This window comes from Stegostoma tigrinum, chromosome 20, assembly GCF_030684315.1.
Source record: "Stegostoma tigrinum isolate sSteTig4 chromosome 20, sSteTig4.hap1, whole genome shotgun sequence".
Taxonomy (NCBI): Eukaryota; Metazoa; Chordata; class Chondrichthyes; order Orectolobiformes; family Stegostomatidae; genus Stegostoma; species Stegostoma tigrinum.
Genome location: NC_081373.1, coordinates 27373681 through 27395400, shown reverse-complemented (window position 1 = coordinate 27395400; position 21720 = coordinate 27373681). Strand labels below are relative to the sequence as shown.

At 38.8% G+C, this 21720-nt stretch overlaps 1 protein-coding gene across 7 annotated transcripts in view; it reads left to right on the top strand.

Moving 5' to 3' along the window:
* Positions 1-21720, top strand: part of LOC125461710 (arginyl-tRNA--protein transferase 1) — a 248655-nt gene that overhangs the window by 195574 nt on the left and 31361 nt on the right. For 6 of the 7 annotated variants that reach the window (XM_048550766.2, XM_048550771.2, XM_048550768.2 and 3 more), the window contains one exon: positions 18219-19947. In XM_048550766.2, the coding sequence (XP_048406723.1) occupies positions 18219-18400 (182 nt within the window). In that variant the 3' untranslated portion in view covers positions 18401-19947. Of the gene's footprint in view, positions 1-18218; positions 19948-21720 lie in introns of those variants that run through there. The other variant, XM_048550765.2, reaches the window with a different exon arrangement.

The window sequence follows — 21720 nt, the reverse complement described above, 5'->3', positions numbered from 1 at the left end:
GGAACAGAGAAGGTTCAGAGCATGATGGACAAACAAGAGGTTGCTATGGCGAAACATTGACTGCCCCTTTCCCCCACACGCAGCCTGGCTTGCTGTGTTCTTTCCGCCTCCTGTTTGTCTTCCTTGGGTTCCAGCATCTCCAGTTTTTTTTGTCTCTAATCAAGGTTAAGAGCCTACCTGATCAGTGTTCCCATTTCAGCAAGTGTAACGTGCTGCACAGGAAACAAATAGTTCCCTTGAGGTGCACATATCTTAGTAGGATCACATAGGCAAAAATTTTAAAAAAAGGAGGATCTATTGAAGCTGTTTAAAATTATGATGCAGATGCAATAAATGAAATATCTCTGTTCACTGGACAGTAATCATTAATTAGAATATATTTGCCATCACCAAAACTGTAAGGGTCAATAATATGGCATCTTTTTTAATGGATTGTTAGAACATGAAATGGCCTGCAAAAAAATTGGCCAAAATAGCTTTTGCTTTCAGAAAAAGTCGAGACTTTAGACTGTATGGCTTCTAGTTTAACTTTCTGCATTCCTTAGTGTTATTGGTGTGTCAAATTGATTTTTGTTTTGTTCCTGATACTCTTGAATTTGTTCACTTGATTTGTGCGAAGAAGTAGTAATTCTAGTTGCAGTTATTAACTGCAGAGTTGACAGTCAAATTCTTCTGCCTTTCACAGCAAATTAATGCAGTTTTCCAAATGCTGTGTGCACTTTGTGTGGCCAAACACAATTTTTCTAATGTACTTTGTTATTGATGTCAGTTTCATTGGTAGTAATGTTTGAATTACAAATTTAATTCTACACATTACTTTCAGAAAGCAGTGACAAATGGTCCAGTATTTGTTGTAGTAATAACAATGAGCCTAACAACATTTTCTGTTATAAGATAAATCTGACAGCAACTTCTGGCATCTGTATCTAGAATGAAATAGAGAAATCCATGTGAAATATGTTCAAGATATGCTGCTCCTTCACAGGGAACATTGTTGAATATGTATTCGATGTCTCTGACAGAGCTGGTTATAGAGCTGGTATTTAGGAATGAGAGAGTTCTGACTGTTTAATAAATAATACTTATTTCTGGACAACCTTCTTGGCACTGAAAATATTTTTGTTTAATGTGTTTAATTCCTTCAGAAGACAAACTTACTTAATGGATTTTAACTTTTTAAACTATTTCTTTTAGTCACTTGTACCATTATCTTTCAATCATAGCTATATTTCCCAGTGTTTGTTTCACTTTCTTTACATGATGTACATGGAATTTCTGATCTATGCATTATGAATTCTGGTTTATGTTTTGTGTGCCTTATTGGAGGTTCTTCAGCCTGATTGTTTGAAGAGTCTTGCTGTTCCTCACACTGTTCACAGATTCCCTAGCACTGACATCATACTGAAACAAATACCTGATGACAGGAAAATGTACTGGCTGAAACATGTCAAAATTTTGTGACTACCTGTTCTGAAGGTGAATGAGGAACAGTGCTCTTTCATTACCAACAAGAAAAGCTGAAACCATTAAATATGTGTTGCATTTTGAGTGCAGTTTTGTAAAATTACACAGTGATACCAGCTAAGTATTGTAATTATGAATTACGTAATGTTTTCAATGAGTTTGTGAACCTAACTCTGAGCACAGAACCGCACAGTCCAAGGGTGCAGTTACATAAACACTTCTGGGCTTATTGCAGATTGGATTCTGCTTTGCAGTCCTGCAAAAATAACCGTGAAATGCATAGTCATGTCCCAGCCAGCTTTAAATATTCTCAGATCCTCTTGAGGTAGCTACTCATACTCATGGGTCTATTTAAATTCTTCCAAAATGTATAAAAGTATGTGGAACTTTTGTAGTTTATTGGAACTCTGAAAATAACTGTGTTGCTCAGACCATTTAATGTATTGGTCAAGTAGAGAATTCTCTTGCCCTCTAGATTTCATTCTGAATTTGCAGTTGCGGATCATAAATTATTTCTGATTTAATGTGACTACCAGTCTGGGATCAGTGTCAGGTAATCTCACTGAATCAATAACTGATTCTTACCTGTTAAACCAATCAGCTATGTTTTAGAAGCTTTAAAATAATCAATACAGTCTACAGTCAGAGAATGGAAGTGACCAGATAAAGCTCCTGGACAACTTTGTAAAATAAATAAAATATTTACAAGTAGTGGAATTACTCCTTCAAATTGATATCATTATTTGCTTTCCCCACCTGAAGACCAGCATTTCAGCTGACAAAATAGGCCTGCAGTAAAGCCCCAGACAATGGATAAGCACATCAAACAGAGAGCTTTATTTGATGTATTATTATTTATTGTGCCTAAGAGCTTCAACCTTTTCCTTGGGAATCTGTAAATTGAAGACTGCAGATAATATGAAAGGAATTATGAAATTCAGGCATCCATTGTGGATACTAATCATGTTTTGTGACAAACTGGATAATATTCTGTTTTCACAAAGGGATAAGACTGAAAAGATTGGTCAACCTATCACAAGTGGTTATGTCATGAAGTTGAATTTTTCAGTTTATGCAATTCGGGTAATATTTAATGGAATAACAAGTATTTAAAGGTTGTTAGAAATGTGGTCAGCGAACAACAGAATGAAGCCAAAATGCTGCAAAACGTGCAGCCCTTTGAAGGTTGAACATTGCTATGGTTTTTCATAATTCAGACTATTTCCCCCCTTTTGTTAATTTATTTTTATTTTATTTTATTGGCACTGTCCACAGTTCATGAGAATCATTCCTTTAGACTTTGCTTTTGTATCCAGACACTTCTACCAGTGATTCTTTCCCAGATCAATGAGACCTCAAATTATTGATTCCCAAAATTCCATGGCATAATTTGTTAGCAAAACATGTGGAACACTGAAATATAAAAAATTGCTGGAGAAACTCAGCAGGTCTAAGGAAAGACAGCAGAGTTATTGCTTTGGATCCAGTGACCCTTCTGAAATTTATATGAAACTCTATGGTTGACAGCTGGAGGAAATAGCCAGTTAGCTGTAAATTATTTCATAGTCTGTGTAATGACATGGATTCCACTTTCATTAGATCTCACAGTATCAAAATTTCCTAAAAGAGTAATTCATGATGCCAGGACTGAATTGCTGCTGTGAGATTAAGTTATATTTTTCCCATATCACCAGTTGGGAATACTACATGTTGATTGGTAGATATGTTTTCAAAGGAAAATGTTATCAGCTTCTTCTCACCAACCAGGTGTTCCACAAAAGGCTTCTGTCATCCGTGTTTAACAGTATCAAGTATTTCCCTGTGCATCTTTACCTGGAAGTGTGGCTCTCCGATTTACTCAGGATTTACCACCTCAGCAGCTACTTGAACTATGACTGACAGCCCATCATAAAAATATCAAATCGCAAATCAAATCTTCAAACTACCAATCAAATCCAGGTGTCTGCCTGCAGCATAAATGATTGGAATTAATGGCAATCAGACCATATGACCATGACATTGTAGTGATTTGCTGCAGCTGAATCTTAGAGGCACAGCAAGGGTTTTTAAAAAAAAGCAAATGTGCCTTCTTAAAGGGATGAACTTGATTGTAATACAGCAAGGTGTTAGAACTGGATCATTTTCACAACATGCCAGCCTGGGTCTGAAGTTCCTGCCTGGGTAAACGCACTGTCAGGGATATGTATTACAGTAGGAAGAAAGTTGATGTCCTCCTTTTCAATGCAGCCAGGGTAAGTTCCATCAACTTCTCTCTGCCTCACATTCACATCTCTGCTACTGTATCCACCACCCACCAAGGCTCATGCCCTGCCATTCCACTACTGCCTGCAGCATCTTCCCCACTGCTTTCATCTACCCCAACCAGGACACCAAGAGCCTCTGCACTGCCTGCTCACTCACTCGGTGCACCTCCCCACCTGTGCCTACAGCAGTAGTTGTGCAACTCATTCTCGCTCTCTCGCTCTCTCGCTCTGTCTGTCTCTCTCACACACACACATTTGAATATGAGAGAGTAAAGACAGACAGTGTGCTGTCTGTTGTTCGGCTCCTCATCCCTTAGGAGAGAATCCTGACGGCGCCACCCTGAGCAGGGCCTTTTTTTAAATTCAGTTGTGTGATGTGGGCATCAGTGGCCAACCAACATGTATTGCCTTTCCATAGTTGCCCTTGAAAAGGTGGTGGTGAGCTACATTTTTGAACTTCTGCAATCCACCTGCTGTGGGTTGACCCACAGTACCATTTAGGGAATTCTAGGATTTTGACCCAGGACTGGACTGGTATCAAAGATTGCCCTTGACTAGCTATGCTGTGACCTTCTGAGCAATCCTCCTTGACTTGACTGAGGTCTGTTGACAACTGACAGGCTTGCTAGCTTTATGTCTGACCTAAATAGCATGTAAGGACAGCAAAACATGAGATGGTATCTCTGATTGTTGGGAGTAAAGCACAAAAAGGAAAGACTAGGGGGAATGCAAGGCAGGGATGCTACAAGCATCCAGGCATGCTGTGAGTGAATGAATACTGGACAGCGAATGAAGAGCCTGAAGATTCAGCCTGATTTGGTCCCTGAGCTGTTTGCATGTCCCTGAGTGCACAGTGTCCTTGCTGCAGTATTACAATGACAGTTGCTGTTAGAGCCTGAAGTACAACATTGAAGTGCAAAAGTGTCTTGTAAGTGAATTAAAGATGTGCCATGAGCATTGTTAGGGGTTGTAGAATGCTGATGCCAGTGTCTGTGGTTGTGGGATGTGCCTGTCTGGAGCCTGTGGGGTGCACCCCAAGATGTTAGTCATTTGGAGCAGGTGACAAGCTGAATCTGTCAGGTGTTTAAACTGGTTTACTTGTTGAATTTTCAGATGATAAGCTAGTTTGGCAAGTTTAGGAAGATGGGAGGCCTTTTTTGCTTTATTAATCTTTCTTTTAATCAACCTGTTCAGGGACGTTATTACACACCTCTGTAAGCAGTTGCGACTTGAACCCAGGTCTCCTGGTCGAGCAGTGGGGATGACACCTCTGCACCACAAAAGGGCAGATAGGAAATTGAATGTTATTGAGATGAATTGGGCTGATAGTAGGGCATTTATCAAGCAGTAATCCCTATCACTTGGCAACTGGCCACTGTCTAGGGAGGAACGTGCCATTGCCACTAATAAAAGACAGATATAGAGAATTGCTCCTGGCCTTAAAGTGGACCTTGCTGGATTTATTTGCTAATTTTGCCACACATCCCACCATAGCAGAAACCTAGATTTGAGGTTAAAATCAGATGAACCATGAACTTATTGAACGATAGATCAGGCTCAAAGGGCCGAGTTGCCTACTCTTGTTTCTTGTTGGTATGTATAGCCCATATCACTTAGCTCCCTATAAGATTCCACCCAAAGACTAAGAAGATTGTCTGAACTTTGAACATGAGAACTTCTTTGTTATGTACATTTGCAATCAGCCAGAAAGGTGGTAGAGCCGGATCTTTGGGAAGTGAAATTGGACAAATTACAGATGTTTCAGTAAGGTATCATTGAAGAAACAATGAACACAGAATCATTAAGTTTGCAGTTGTTATGGAGCAGAACATAAAAATTTGAATGTGAAAATATTAAGTGGAGAAAGGATAACCTCAGTCGCTTGGAATGGTATCTGATGTAGGTATAATGCAATCAGATATTGACAATAAAACAATATATGAGCAATGAGAGGCTTGTGAAGAGGAAATAAGTTTAGTATAGTCTAGGACCATTAGTCAGAAACTCTTAAAGATGGCTATTATTAAATTGGATAATTATGTAGCTTTATTACATGGTACACTTTCAGCTGTTGTCATGCAGAGGTTTGTTTGCAAAAGAAATTTGGACTGTTAATTCAAGAAAGGCAACTTGTGCTATCTAACCCTAAATGTAGAAAGGGATATATTGGAGGAGGAGATGCCATTAATAGATTCTTAATGGCGATTAGTTTCATCTTGTGGGTGATCTGGAACTTGCAGCCTTGAAAGGGTGGTAGATTCACTTCTCGTGTACTGTAATTTATAGGGCTGCACACGAAGAACTGTAAGTTGAGGTTAGGCTGCACAGCTGTTTCTTGGCTGGCACAGACATGCAGGCAGAATGTGCTGTAAATAGTGCTATACTAGAAATAGTAGTGCGTGAGCAGCCAGAGATTCTATTCTTAGCGATATTATGACCACAGTCAGAAAGTAAGAGCAGAGACCTTCTGAGATAGCTTCTAGTGGTGTGAAGCACTTGAATCAATCTGTTGTGCTACGTCTTTAAATTAATGTAGATTGCCTTATTCATAAATATTTAGATTGAAGTTTTTACTTGGCAGAAACTAAACACTGTACAGAAATTTGTTAGCATTGTCACATGTGCTTTTTTTTTTGATACATTATTCTCTTCAGTATCTCAAGGTATGAATAACTGTTGCAATTCCTCTGGAAGAAAAGTTGCTTCAGCTGGACTGTCCACCTTCTTTCTACACGTGGACTGCAACAATTCAAGGACGCAGTTCACCACTGCCTTCTCAAAGGCAACTAGTGGTGGGCAATAAATGCTGGCCTGTCAATAATGCCCATAACCCACGCATGAATAAAACAAAAGAGCATGATGCCAGCCCATCCTAAATATGAATGATATTTTTCAAATGCCTATATTCTTAAAAAGACTGCTCCATGCATAGTAAGTTTTGGCGAGCCGTAATTAGCAAGTAGTGGCCAAATACAGAGCATTAATTAAAGGTCCTGTACAGCATTTGCAAATATTGGAAAAATGTGTTGTCAAGACAGGGTACTCTTAAGGAATTCGAATAAGAGAAAATATGAGAGATAATGGGAACTGCAGATGCTGGAGAATTCCAAGATAATAAAATGTGAGGCTGGATGAACACAGCAGGCCAAGCAGCATCTCAGGAGCACAAAAGCTGACGTTTCGGGCCTGGACCCTTCATCAGAGAGGGGGATGGGGAGAGGGAACTGGAATAAATAGGGAGAGAGGGGGAGGCGGACCGAAGATGGAGATTAAAGAAGATAGGTGGAGAGAGTATAGGTGGGGAGGTAGGGAGGGGATAGGTCAGTCCAGGGAAGATGGACAGGTCAAGGAGGTAGGATAGGTTGGTAGGTAGATGGGGGTGCGGCTTGGGGTGGGAGGAAGGGATGGGTGAGAGGAAGAACCGGTTAGGGAGGCAGAGACAGGTTGGACTGGTTTTGGGATGCAGTGGGTGGGGGGGAAAAGATGGGCTGGTTGTGTGGTGCAGTGGGGGGAGGGGACGAACTGGGCATCAATGTGGACTTCACCAGTTTCAAAATTAAGCTGGCTGATGTATTGACTGTCGATGATGTTCCTGCTAAATGATCCACTAACTCTATACATGCCATATTGGACAAACACTTAGGGCCACCTTATGTATAACTGAACAGAAATACTTTGTGAACAGTTCAGAGATGACACAGTGTTACTAGTTTTCAATCTGGAAAGTTGTTACCTCCATTTTTGAAGAGAATTGTTTTGGAGATGATCAGAAATTGGGCAATTTTATGGTATGTTGATCCTCAGTCACGAAGTTAACATTTAAGTTTATTCATAGAACATCATGGTCCCACCAGAATCTGCATGGAGCTTAACTTGTTGGGGCACAAACCAGCAGTGACAAATCAGTCACTTATCAAGTTCTGGTGGGACCCTAGTTGCAGATAATCCAATTTTATATTCTACATTAGATTTTGTCTTCCCACTTGATTCCAATTTTTTATGTTTTGTTGAAATTTTACTTTTATATAATACCTAATTACATCTTTCAAGCTTGCAACAATGTGCTTCACAACAATTTTCATTCATTGTGCCCTTGCTGTTACAAAGTTTAGAGCAGAGTTCGCAGAGCCTTAAATTAGATGCTTTTGTTTTCATTGTAGAATAATGTTTAGAAGATGATTTTCAAAAGGCACTTGTCCAAAAACTGGATAATATTAGGAGGGGGCAAAGATTACGGTTGCTTCTGGATGTGAGTTTGCTCGCTGAGCTGGAAGGTTAGTTTTTAGACGTTTTGTCACCATTCAAGGTAACATCATCAGTGAGCCTCCGATGAAGCACTGATGTTATGTCCCGCTTTCTATGTATCTGTTTAAGTTTCCTTGGGTTGGTGATGTTATTTCCTGCATTGGTGATGTCATTTCCTGTTCTTTTGCTCAGGGGATGGTAGATTGATTTGGAGCCAATGTGTTTGTTGATGGAGTTCCGGTTGGAATGCCATGCTTCTAGGAAGTCTCGTGCGTGTCTCTGTTTGGCTTGTCCTAGGATGGATGTGTTGTCCCAATCAAAGTGGTATCCTTCCTCAACTGTATGTAAGGATACTAGTGATAGTGGGTCATGTCGTTTTGTGGCTAGTTGATGTTTATGTATCCTGGTGGCTAGTTTTCTGCCTGTTTGTCCAATGTAGTGTTTTAGAAGAACCGAAGACACATACACCAGACACCACCAACCTCATCAGCAAGGACAACATCATCAAGCTAGTTGCCCTATGCCTCACCACCCACTTCACTTTCAATAACAAAACCTACAGACAAACCAACGGTACACCCATGGGATCTCCGATATCAGGGTTCTTAGCAGAGGCAGTAATGCAGAGACTCAAACAAACAGCTCTGCCAATCATCCAACCCAAACTTTGGGTCCGCTACGTGGATGACACCTTTGTCATCACTAAACAAAACAAATTAGAGGAAACCTTCAAGACCATCAATAATACCCTTTACTGGCATAACATTCACAAAAGAGGAGGAAAACAACAACAAACTGCCATTCCTAGATGTCACAGTAGAGCGAACAGTCAATGGGGAACTTCAAACCAGCGTCTACAGGAAAACAACACATACGGACCAAATACTGAACTACAGGAGCAACCATCCCAACACCCACAAACGAAGCTGCATTAGAACATTATTCCAACGAGCCACTACACACTGCAGCACAGAGGAACTACGAAGAGCAGAAGAAAATCACCTGTACAGCGTATTCAAAAAGAACGGGTACCCAATGAACACAGTCCGCCGATTTCTCAGCAACAAACCCAAACAAACAGACAAAATGGGCCCAGAAACCATAACCACTCTCCCCTACATCAAAGACATTTCCGAAATGACTGCCAGACTACTCGGACCTCTTGGCATCAGGGTAGCCCACAAACCCACCAACACACTAAAACAGCAGCTAATGAACTTAAAAGACCCTATACAGACAACAAGCAAAACGAATGTCATCTACAAAATACCTTGCAAGAACTGTGACAAACACTACATTGGACAAACAGGCAGAAAGCTTGCCACCAGGATACATAAACATCAACTAGCCACAAAACGACATGACCCACTACCGCTCGTATCCTTACATACAGATGAGGAAGGACACCACTTTGATTGAGACAACACATCCATCCTAGGACAAGCCAAACAGAGACACGCACGAGAATTCCTAGAAGCATGGCATTCCAACCAGAACTCCATCAACAAACGCATTGATTTGGAGCCAATCTGAGAAAAAGAACAGGAAATGACATCACCAACGCAGGAAATGACATCACCAACCCAAGGAAACTTAAACAGATAAGTAGAAAGCGGGACATAACACCAGCGCTTCATCGGAGGCTCACTGATGATGTTACCTAGAATGGTGACGAAACGTCTGAAAACTAACCTTCCAGCTCAGCGAGCAAACTCACATCTAGAACCTCAACCTGAGCTACAAATCTTCTCAAAACCTGCTATTGTGGTTGTTTTTTAATGAAGTATGTGAAAGTGCAGTATTCCACAGCATGGGAGCTTAGGCAACTGCTCATGAATATTGGAGAGAATGGAGGTACAAGGAGCAGTTGAATCGGAACTTGTGGACTGAAGGAGGTTTTAGAGCTCAGATTGCATCACCATTAAAGATGAGGTTGAGAGTTTTGAATTTGAGGTGTTGAGAGCCCATGTGTTAATGTAAGCCATTAAATTGAAGGTGTGAGAAGTGAGCAAACATGGTGCAAAATAGGACACAGACAACAGAACTTTGACTGAGTTGGACTTCAAGGAATGGAGAACATGATGGCTATTCAGGAGAACATTGGAATAACTGAATCTGGATGTGATAAATTTGTCATTGGAGCGTTCAATGGCATATGGTCTGAGGTTTTGGTAAAGGCACGTGATCTTAGGAAGTTGGATATAGGAGTGATGGTGAACATATTGTGTCAGAAGCTCAACTTCAATTTAGATAAAATGCTGACAAACATTAGCAGTACCAGGATTAATAAAGATGAGACTTTTTGTTCTGATGTTATGAGATGAAGGTTGAATCATGACAGTGACATTGAAAAGCCAGGTTATTGTTCACAGCCTTGTAACATCCATTTGCTCCATTGAACAGAGGTTAAGCTTAATGTACCATTCAAAAGCTGCAATTTCTGATACCATAATGTTCCAGATGTTCTTCCAATCCTTTGGTATCCCCTCAAAATAGCTTTACAATGCCTGTTGATGAGCTGTTTGACTAAAGGGCCATCGTTGTTGAGGAAAATTCTTGATTTAAAATAATTTTGAAGGAATAATGAATAGTTCACCTTAAAAACAGGCATCTCTTCCTTGGCATTGTGCAAGTATGGATAAACATATTCTTTCCCTGACACATTCCCTATATTTTGCCAATTTTCCTGTTAAAATGATGCACATATAATTAGAATAATAAAACAAAGAACTGCAGATGATAGAGATCTAAAATAAAAATGGAAATTGTTGGAGAAACTCAGCAGATCTGGCAGAATCTTTGGGGAAAATACAGAGTTTATGTTTCGTGTCTGGTGGCTGTTCATCATAACTAAGTTAACTTGAAACATAAAGTCTGCTTTCTCCCCACAGATGAGTTTTGACAGCAGTTTCTGATTTTGAAACCTATCAGTCAATTGATAAGAATTCTAGTCTTTTTAGTTCTTTGTAAACATGTATTATTTTAAATTAACTATATAGAAAATGCGTTCTAACATTAACTCGATTGAGATCTTTATCCTTTCCCACCTACTTTGTATAATGTTACTTTCCCAGCTCCCAGAATACAGTCTACTTTGAACAATTAACATTCTCTATCTTTAGTGATAATGCTTTACTAAAAATCAAGATTAGCGTTTGTTGAAACTGAAAGAGGCTGTCCTCAGTTGTTTTTGTATATCAAGGGTTGAACTCTTCTTTTTGAAACCTGTAATTTGCCAAAGGAATGCATCTTTAGTCCATTGCTAATCCTATAATTAGCCTCAACTGTTGAGTGATTAGAAAACATTTAATGTTAATTATGTTTAATCCATTTACTTGAAATTTATGTTTACCACATTAGTGCTTTCAGTTACTGATTCAGAAAGCTTTCTTGTTCACACGTGGTCCCCAGGAGAGGTGGTGTTAGCATTAGGATTTATTAGAATTAAAAGCAGTGTAGGGGATTGCAATCAATTTAACATTGTTCCATCTGTTCATTTTCTGTGAATGTTTGTTGTAAATGTTGGTTACTGATTACAGTTAGGAAAGAATACTGGAGAATGTGTATAACTTGCCTTCATGTTGGATCTTTCACATCATTTTGAAACATTTTGCCAAGTTTCTTTTAAGGATGAAATTTTCCCAACCTCTGAATTACATAGGCAGTGTTGAAACAGTTAGGAAAATACCGTGGAGAATGAAAATCTGAGATTCTCAATGGAAAGAATAAAATGTCTGATTTTCTGCTTAATGTTTCAGCAGCTGGATGAGAATCTCACGACAGTGGTGAGGGCCCTATTTGTAGCATTAACATCTCCTTATTAGTAAATTGTGTCTCACTTAAATGCTAGTTACTGTCTTCTCAGATACCAGAGAGAAACCAGATGCTACCAGTTCCAGACTTGAGAGTGGGAATGGTATCCTGGTAGCTGGAATTCACCAGTATCTCCTCTGAACATTCATCTTGGCCAGCATTCCCCGACATCTCGGGGCACATTGTCTGGGCTACATCTTCCATCCAAGAATGTTGGCATTAACAAAGCACCACCTTTAACACATAATGGTGGCTCATCTCGGACTATCTTATAATACAGTTCAGCACTTCAATACTATATTTTGGGGCTTGTAGACACCTTACTTTGTTATACTATTGTCAGGCCACTTTTGTCATCAGAGCCAAGCATCAAGCTCATGCATGGCAGCAGGGTGCAGCTTAAGGCTGTAAGCTAGTTTTATTAGTGCTTACTCAGTTTATGTTTACTTGGATGCTCTCAGCATCTCTGCCATGTCTTTCTGGGCTGACAGAAAACCAGGCAACTTGTCAGGTTTGCCAGCAAGGAACAGTCAAGAGAGTGGACATATTGCTGTTTGACACCATAATGCATTAATGTAACACCTACAGCATGTGGCACAGCTTAAGTGACAAAAGCACAATGGTCATGCCTGAAAGTCAAAGGCAAGCAGTCCTTCATCCAGGCCAGGAGGATTACCGCCTATCACGGGCCTACTTCTTCATCAGTCAGAAAAGGAATCCCAAGTAAGTGTGTAAGAAGTACAGAGGAAAGGAATATCTCATTGTTTTGGGGGATGAGGTGATTGAGAGCCTTTGAGAGAATATCTTGCGTGAAATTTTAGGTATGGTAAACCATGAGCCTTAGTTGGTGGCAGCTGGAGTGATGTGACGTAGCAAGGACAAGATGGTGGTATTTACTGTAACAGACCACAAAAGGTTATTAACTTTCTTGCAGTATTGCTGTGCATTCCTGAGGACGATGGATATCACTTTGATCTGGATGACAACTTCAGACCATGCTGGCAGGACTTGGTAAAGCTAGAGTTTTAAAAATAGCACCTGAAGTGTGAACACTGTCAGATCTTGCCCCCGAGCAAGCACCTGTGCTGATGCTGCACGCAATATTGCATGAGCTGCAGTACAGACGTGGTGCATAATTGAGATAGGCAGAGTAAAATTACATAAGAAAACCAACCACAGGGGGAACCATTCCATGAATTTCCCTGAAATTGAATAATTTGATTAAGCCTTCAGTGAAAGCAAAGTGATCACTGGCAACAGGAATGCCCAGAAGTTTCATTTTAATAAATTGATTTTAAGGTTTTTATATAGGTGCAGAGTAAGTAGTTTAATCTGTTAATTTCAGATCCTGATTGTGCAAATAATTAATTTGATGTGTGTTTCACGTGCAAGTTTCTGAAGTACGCTGTCTTTCTGACATTATCTGAGTCAAGTTTGCACATGCGAGCACAAAAGTTGGCTTCATAGAAATTTCTAATTGATCCCATTCTTTATATAATAGAAGATTACATTTGTGGCATTCTTCATTTATGTTCTGATCCCAGTTGACAGTAATATATGACAAATGAGATCCACTTTCCTTAAAAGGCAAGTGGTGTACTGGGTCATTACTTTATTCCAACCTGCAGCTGCAGTTTCTAACATGAGGTAACAGCCTGACTCGTAGATGGATTCCCCCTGTGGGCACCCCCCACCTAAAAAAGAAGTTTACTGTGATAGATTGGAGGAAGCACAATGTGTGGCGAATGTCAGTCTGCCTTCTTATTTGTCCCTTATCCTTACTAAGATATAAGACATAACACTGGAAAGAAGTTATTTGATCACTTGGAGCTCATCCCTTTGGTACTTTAACTCTTCCATTATTACATCTGTTTTAATGTTTTTTGCCTCTTGTCTTGCCTGATGCATTCTTGTGGAGGAGGTGGCATGAGGATAATGTAACTGGACTAGTAACCTAAAACCCAGGCTCATGATTAGGGGCATAGATTTGAATTCCACCATGGAAGATGGTGAAATTTGAATTCAGTGAAAGTTTGGACTTAGAAGCTGGGCTAATGGTGACCATGCACTACTGTCAACTGCCATTTTTTAAAAAAATGTCTGGTCCACTAACATCCTTTAGGGAAGGAAATTTGCCATCCTTACCTACTCTGGCCTGCGTGTGACTCCAGATACACAGTAATGTCATAAACTCATACAGCATAGTAACAGACCCTTTAACCCCATCATGTCTGTGACTATTAGCTTCCCTCTGAAATGATCTGGTAAGCCATTCAATTGAATGGCAATGAAAGACAGGCATTAAATCCTGACCTTACCAGTAACACACTCAACCCATAACGCATAAACAAAGATATCATCCTGAATAAACAAAAGAATTCTAAATATGCTTTAATTCAGTTTCATTATGTGAATTGGTCTATTTTAACAGACTTTGAGCTAATCTTGGTTTATATTATCTATTTGCCTTATATTTATATCCTGCTTTATCAAGTTGAAACATGCAAGAATCATGCAGGGTAAAGAAGAACATGTGCAAGGGGGTTAAAATAATTAATTTTTTTAAAAAATGTATGTGTTGCTTAACAATCATGAAATTGTGATAAGTTCGACAGTGAATCTGTCTTCAGGTGAGTTACTTTAATTATTTGTAAATTTCTCAATATGAAGTAGCCTGTATTCATGCAGCATAATTGCTTTCACGTTTCAACAGATTCTTCATTTTAAATTATAATACATTGTGATTCTCTGTACTTGCTGTATTAGATTTCATCAAAGTAGGAAAAACTGTGTTCAGAGCTTGAATAATGTTTTCTGATCAAATCTCAACAAAGAGTTGATCATTTTGATTTGAAGAAAGCCTAATCAAATGTGTTTTTCTATTTGATTAACTTCTTATAATGCCAATTGTTAAACAGATGGTTTGTTATTAACAGTTTAAGCAAAATAATCTAAGATCAGGCACTATTGTATTTTGAACAGAGTATGCTATACATGAGTGTTACTAAGTCTCAAATATAGAGAAATAGATATTCCATAACCTTAAACATATTTGCAAAATATTTATTCACTGTATGCATGATATTAGTAAATTTAGTTTTTTAAATTTTTTGTCCAAATCTTTCCCGTAAGTATTTTCATAAATTTTCTATGAGTTTATGGTACAACACTTTGTATTTAGCATTGTGTTAAGTTCGGTACAGATCAGTTTCTTTCAATACAGTACTTGAGGCACTTGCCCATATCAGTTTTTAAGCAATGTGCTCCATGAAGATATGGGCTACTTTAAACAATATACAGAGAAATACGATATACAGTGACCGAACCTTCTCAGCCTCTGAACACGGTGGGGGAAGTTGGGAAAAACCTCAACATAGCTTGAGATAGGAAGTGATGAGCCTCCCACCTTTGAGAGCAAAACGTGCCATTTTCCAACCAAGTGTTGGACAGCAATATGAGATTCTTGTGTTGTGGCAAGAAATCTATTGGCATGTATTAAATCATTATTATGCCATCTGGACTCATTGATCTGCAGTTTTCCATTCTCCCACGTTCTGTATAGAAACTAAACAGAGACAATACCTGACAGAAATTCATTATGATAACTTGGTGACTCAAGCTGACAGCTTGATCCACAAGACCTCCATCAGTCACAACTAAGAGCCCACTCAATGCGCAGCAACTTCTGGCACTGTGCATCCAGCAGGGCCTTCAGGTCCCTGATGGCTACGTGAGGTGCCAGTTGCTCTTTATTTAAAATAAATATTTGGTTCAAATTAAGCGAACCATCCAGGTCAGCTGTAGATCACCAACACGTGACTGGATGCACATTTAAGCTTGAAAGATGGAGCAAGCACCAGGAATACCTGGAAGTCCTGGCATTGGCCAGTGCCTCTGTCAATGGTGAATGGAAGAATGAGACAAATGGGAAAGCATGCATGCATGGTTAATGAGGCATGTTTGGAGAGAGAGTGTGAGAAAATACATTAAGCATCACAGAGCGTAACCATCCGTGACACTCATCAAAAATGACTCAGCCAATTTCTTGTAAAATTCAGTTCTAAATCAAGCGTAATGGTCTAAATCTTACTGGAGCAGGGAGGCCAGCAATGCGCATTGTTAGACTTTCTCCTGCACTTTTTAGAAACTATTTCAGCCGTAGCGTTATGCAAAAATAAGCTGGTTGCCAGGACCTTGGTGAACGACAGGGATAATACTGCAGCTCCTTGACCAATGAGATTTAAGGATTAACAAAAACTCAAATTGTGAAGAAGGAATGTGGGTGTTTCGGAGCCATATGACACAGAGATGATAATACAGATGAGAACAAAAGATTGGATTGAATGTGAAAAAAGAGACAAAGAAATTGAAAATGTTTAAAAATAGGTAATTGTTAATAACCACAATTTATTACATGAAGAAGTGAAAGTTTATCGTTTAACTTGTTCCTGTCTTGGGCCAGAGCGATTTATTTATTATACATTTGGCCTGGAGGGTCCATGCTAATATCTATTTTTTTCCCTGTCATCTTTCCTTATCTAAACATATATGAGCTTAAGACCCCATTTCCTTCTCCCTTTTGTGCTTTTCGAGCCTCCACTTAAATGCATCTGTATTACTTGCTTTGACCATTCTCTGTAACTGCAAGTTCCAGATTATCACAACCCTTTTAGTCAAGGCATTTTACTGAATTTTCTAATGGACTTCTTGGTGACTATCTTATGTTGAGAGCCTCTACTTTTGATTTTCCCTTAAGTGAGAACGTTCTCTTTATCTCTACTTGATCAAAGTTTTCATAATTTTGAAGACTACTATTTACACTGCATTATTGAACAAAATCTGGCAAGTTCTTAAAAATATTGGTGAAATGAAGAATGAGATGCCCTTTGCCAAACTGATTGGTGGAGCAGTGTAAATTAACTGGACAAGTCTGTGCCAAGAATAACAGTTGAGTTTGCATTGGGATCTATAAAGGGTTCATGGTGTTGGGGGATGTTGATTGAGTTGGCATGGAGAGCACAAGAACTATTGTGTAAGGTATGAGGAGCCATTGGGTTTGGCTGGGGTAGGGAATTGGACAGGGCTTAGAGAAAATATGAAGGATGAGAGCTAACCAAATAATTACGATGACGTCACAGTGAACCAAAGTTCTGCAATGGATAATCTTATGGAAACGTAGGTTTGAATGACACCAAGGCAGATGGTAGAATTTGAATTAAATTTTTAAAAATCTGGAATTAAGAGTCTAATGGTGACCTTGAAACCATTGCTAATTGTCAGAAAAATCTATCTGGTTCCTGAATGTTCCTCAGGGAAGGAAATTGCTGTCCTTAGCTTGTTTGGCCGAGATGACACTCCAGAGCGTTGATACTTAATTGCCCTTTGGGCGTTTTAGACTAGGTAATAAGTTCTGCATCAGTGACTAGTACTTTTACTTAAAAAAACGAGTGGCAACATTTCAGAAGTAATTTACTGATTCTAAAGTTATTTCTGACATGGGAAATGTTGTCTAAATTTAAGTTCATCTTTCATCATTATAGAATAGTGAACGGATGTTACCTATTCATTTTAAATATACTTGTGAAATCTGTCTGAATTTTGGAAAGTTAGAACAATATTTTGCTTAAATAATAAGCAAACTAATAATAAAACTCTTCTAAAAGTTATTATTCATTTAACATAAATGGGAGTTAGAATTGTAACAATTTTTAGCTTATTTCTAACTTATGTTATAGCTCATTTGTCATTGAAAGAGTGCACATTAATGAGAACCCGCCATATTGCCCTGCAGTTTTGTTTTTAGGAAAAATCTTCCCCCACTCCCTCAATTTGGAATAATTACACATCTGAGTTAGTTTCATAAGTTTTTATAAATTGGGATGTACTTACTAATAGCTTGCATTTGTCTATCATTTATGGGACAGAAAAACATGCTGGAATGATTCACAAAGGATGAATCAAAATAAATAGACTGTTAGGCCAGAGGCCTATGCATAGTTTACCCAAGACGACTATTGACCAATTTGTATTGTTTGGTCTAAAACATGACTGAAATGGAAGCCTAGAAAGAAAACTATTCAACTTCTAGGTTAAAAACTATAATTCTTCAGGACTGATGAGTTTGCTGAATATTGTACCTGTAAGTACAAATGAAGAGTATTAATATAAATGAATATCAAGGTGAACACTTCAAATGTTTAATCCCTCGTTTCCTGACACCATCGTGTGATTGCATCCTTTTTTAAAGATTCCATCTGATTAATAGAATCTGTTTTGTAAATCTGAGTTTATTAAGGTGCAAAGTTAAACATTTTTACTTACGTTTGTTTGAAATTGGACATGGCTTGACTGCAGAATGCTGTGCACCAAGTGATAAAATGATTGCCTGCTGTGTTACAATTAATATTGAACAACTTGTTTTTATCTTTCCAGAAGATGAAAATAGCTTCCGAGACCTTGGTAAAGTTCTTGTACTGTACAAAAATACAGTGATGCCGTATAGCATCTATCAGAGACGAAAGAAGGGCAGAGTCGATGATGAATCAGCAGTACAGCAATATGCAAGTTTGGTTGGGCAGACCTGTGCGGAACGAATGCTGCTTTATCGAAGCTAAAAGCATGGTTTGTGCATTAAGAATCAAAATAACACAACGCTGTATGTTAAATTAATGCTGTTTAACAATATCACAATGCAGAAATCCAATTTTCAACCACTCTAGCCAATCACTCAATATATGTGTGCTGTAAAATTTTTTTAAAGCGTACACAGAAGATAACCTTTACAATATGGTACTTTTCCAGACCATGCCATTTTATTTCTATTTTCTTTAGGCCACACCTCACCAAAGATGTCTTAGCCTCCTAGCATCTAGGTTAGCATAGCTGTACTTTGTTTTTTTGCTTTAGTCTTTAGCTCTTTCTCCCTTCTCTTTCCACAGTGCTCAAGTTTTTTTCCCTCTTAATCAACTTACTCAAGTTCTAAATCAACTTTCTTAATCTTGTCTTTCCACATCATCTAGTTCTTTGCCCCAATATTACTTGAAGTTTTGCTTTGATTTAGTTTATTTTCATTTTTTTCTTTTTTATCTTTGGTATGTAGAGCTGAACAACCTTAGAGAGCTAGAGTGGGATGCCACATATTGATTGCTAGGTGTGGTACTCTGTATGTCCTTGTATTTTTTGTTTGCTTATGTCACAACCTTTACTCTGAAAATGGGGAATTAGTTAGTTGAGTGGGAATATTTAAGTTTCAGAAGAGGTAAATGCATATATCTACACGCCACAATTCTCAGACTCCCCAGGATATCCTGGTGAGGTGTATGGTTGTTAAAGCCAGATCTTTAGTTAAGTTTATGTTTCTTTATAAAAATGTGCGATTAATTGTTTCTATAAATTTCTTCTTGCACATGTATCTATGCTTGTCTGGAAAGGCCAAAGAATACGAGAAGATAACTAATTTTCTTTTAATCAGAAGAGTTATACATAAAAGATATACTAGCTATAGTGCAGGAGGGAGAGAATATTGAGACTTTTTTTGCTGTAAGGCCATATTTCAGGGAAAGTTAGGTGAAGATTTTGCATGATATTAAAAATGAACAGGAAAGAAAAAATATTCTGAACCAACAAAGATGAAGAAAATCAGTTATTTGTCACAATGTACGTGACTGACACATTTCATTATATAAATACTGTATTTGCGTAAGTAAAATAAATGTAAATGCTAACATCAGTCTTCTCATTTTGATTTCTTACATCTAATAGAATTCTGTTTGATAGACCATCATCACCTTAGTTAGGCACATTATCAGAGTAAATTTTTCACCTCCATGAACCATTCAGATCTGGCATCTTGGTCCAAAGCTCCATAACTGGAAAGGTTGCATTGGCACAGTGAACTAATTTCATACTTGGCTGCAACAGAGACATAACAAATGAGCACAAAGTACATTGAGAAGACTCACTATTGATCATGAGCATACAGCTGATGACAGAAACTGCATGGATGGAAACCATATGTTGTTAGACAAAAAGCAGCACTTTTCTCAGCCTGCCAAGTATCTGTATAGATTTGCTTGAGTTGGTGCATGTGTTGTACTGATACGTATTTAGAACTGTGCCCTTTTCCATCGATATCAAGCAGGGAATAAACATTTCCCCTCAAGACTGTGTGACATTCTATTTGTGTGGTGCATTTAAGACTGACATAGGTACTTGAACTAGGGACACAAAAGCGGAGAAAGTGGGAAGTTCCACAATTCCCAAAAATAGTAGAATGAATTATGTATGGCAGCAACTTGTTTTAAGTATGAACATGCATGTTAGGAGCAGGATTAGGCCATTTGGCTCTTCGACCATGTAAGCCATTCAGTAAAATTCTGACTAATGTTTTTACTTCACATTCCTACCTAACCCCAATAATTTTCCACTTGCTTAACAAAAATCTGTCTACCCCTATGTTAAAGCGTTCAAAGACTCTACTTCCACCGTGTTGTGAGGTAGAGAATTCCATGCATTCATGAACCTGTGGAGAAAAAAGTCCTCGTCTTTTCTGTCTTAACTGGGCAACCCCTAAATTTTAACCATAACCCTGGCCCAGAATTCTCCAATGAGGGGAAGCATCCTTTCCACACTTGTCCTGTAAAAATCCTTCGGGGTGTTGTATGTTCCAAATCAAATCACCTGTAATTCTTCTAAACTAAAATTGCTTAGCCTGCCCAATAATGCTTAAAGAACCTGTCCATTCCAGGTATTATTCTAGTGGACAATTTCTAAACTGCTTCCAATGATTTTACATCCTTTCTTAATGAAATAAGTAAATATAGCACCTTTAATCTCAAAATGGCCAAGGGTGCTCCAAGTACAATATAGAGCCGATTGCCGAAATCTTGGTCAGAGGTATCAAATGCTATGGTCTCAATTACTAGTGCATGCCACCAATATGTGTGCAATTAAGATTAGCATGTTCATGAAATCAGAATTATTGAAGTGCAGATACCTCAGCAGATAGGAGAATACAGAGAGAAAGGGTCAGACCATGGATTATTTTCAAATCAAAGATGCGAATGTTAAAATCAGGGCATTGCTTAATAAGGGACCTTTGCAGGTCAGCAAGACTAAAGGTATTGAGTGAATGAAATTTAATGAGCATTATAACATAAGCAGTTGGGTTTGGATGTTCACAAGTTTATGGACGTCAGAATGTCAGCAATTGGGCTGGGATTCGTTTAAATTTTCAGGTCTGCAGGCAACAAAAAGGGCTATCGCACAGGCAGAGTGGGTGGTAAAGTCAGTGGTCTAAATGACAGCACTATGTGATGGCAAATTTGTTTCTGAGTTCAGTATAAGTCAGGGTTTATAAACCGTCTGGTTAAGCCACAGTCAATTGCTAAGGAGACAAGTGGAATGGGTTTGTGGCAGTGATCAAAAACAGCGCCTTCAGTTCTTCCCAATAGTTAATTGGAGGAAGGTTCCAGTAATGGGTGTCAGACAGGCAGTCTGACCATTCAGAAACTTTGGAGAGATGGAGAAAGGCGGTGTGAAGGGTAAAGATGCATTTTGTAAGTATACATGTAGAAATGGATATGAAGCTGAAATTTCATTTTGTGGACCTCCAGTTCTGCCATCTGGAGAAATGTGTGTCAGGAACCCACACTTGTGCTATGCGGCCACCCCTATCAGGTGGTCACCCGAGGCTGGAGTATCAATAGGAGACATTCCAGAAAGAATGGCAGTCAAATCAGTTGAGTTGGAAGCTGCTAAGGTAGGTGAAGGAATGTGACTCTCTGGAAAGCTGTCACAAAATTTTAAAAGAAAGCAAAATGGTCACACTGTCAGGCCGTGTGCCCCAGTTGGAAAATTGCAGGGTGATCTTCATTTGGGCTTTTAATTAGCTACCAGCCACTTAGAGATAGCCTATGGCAAGAAATTACAGATA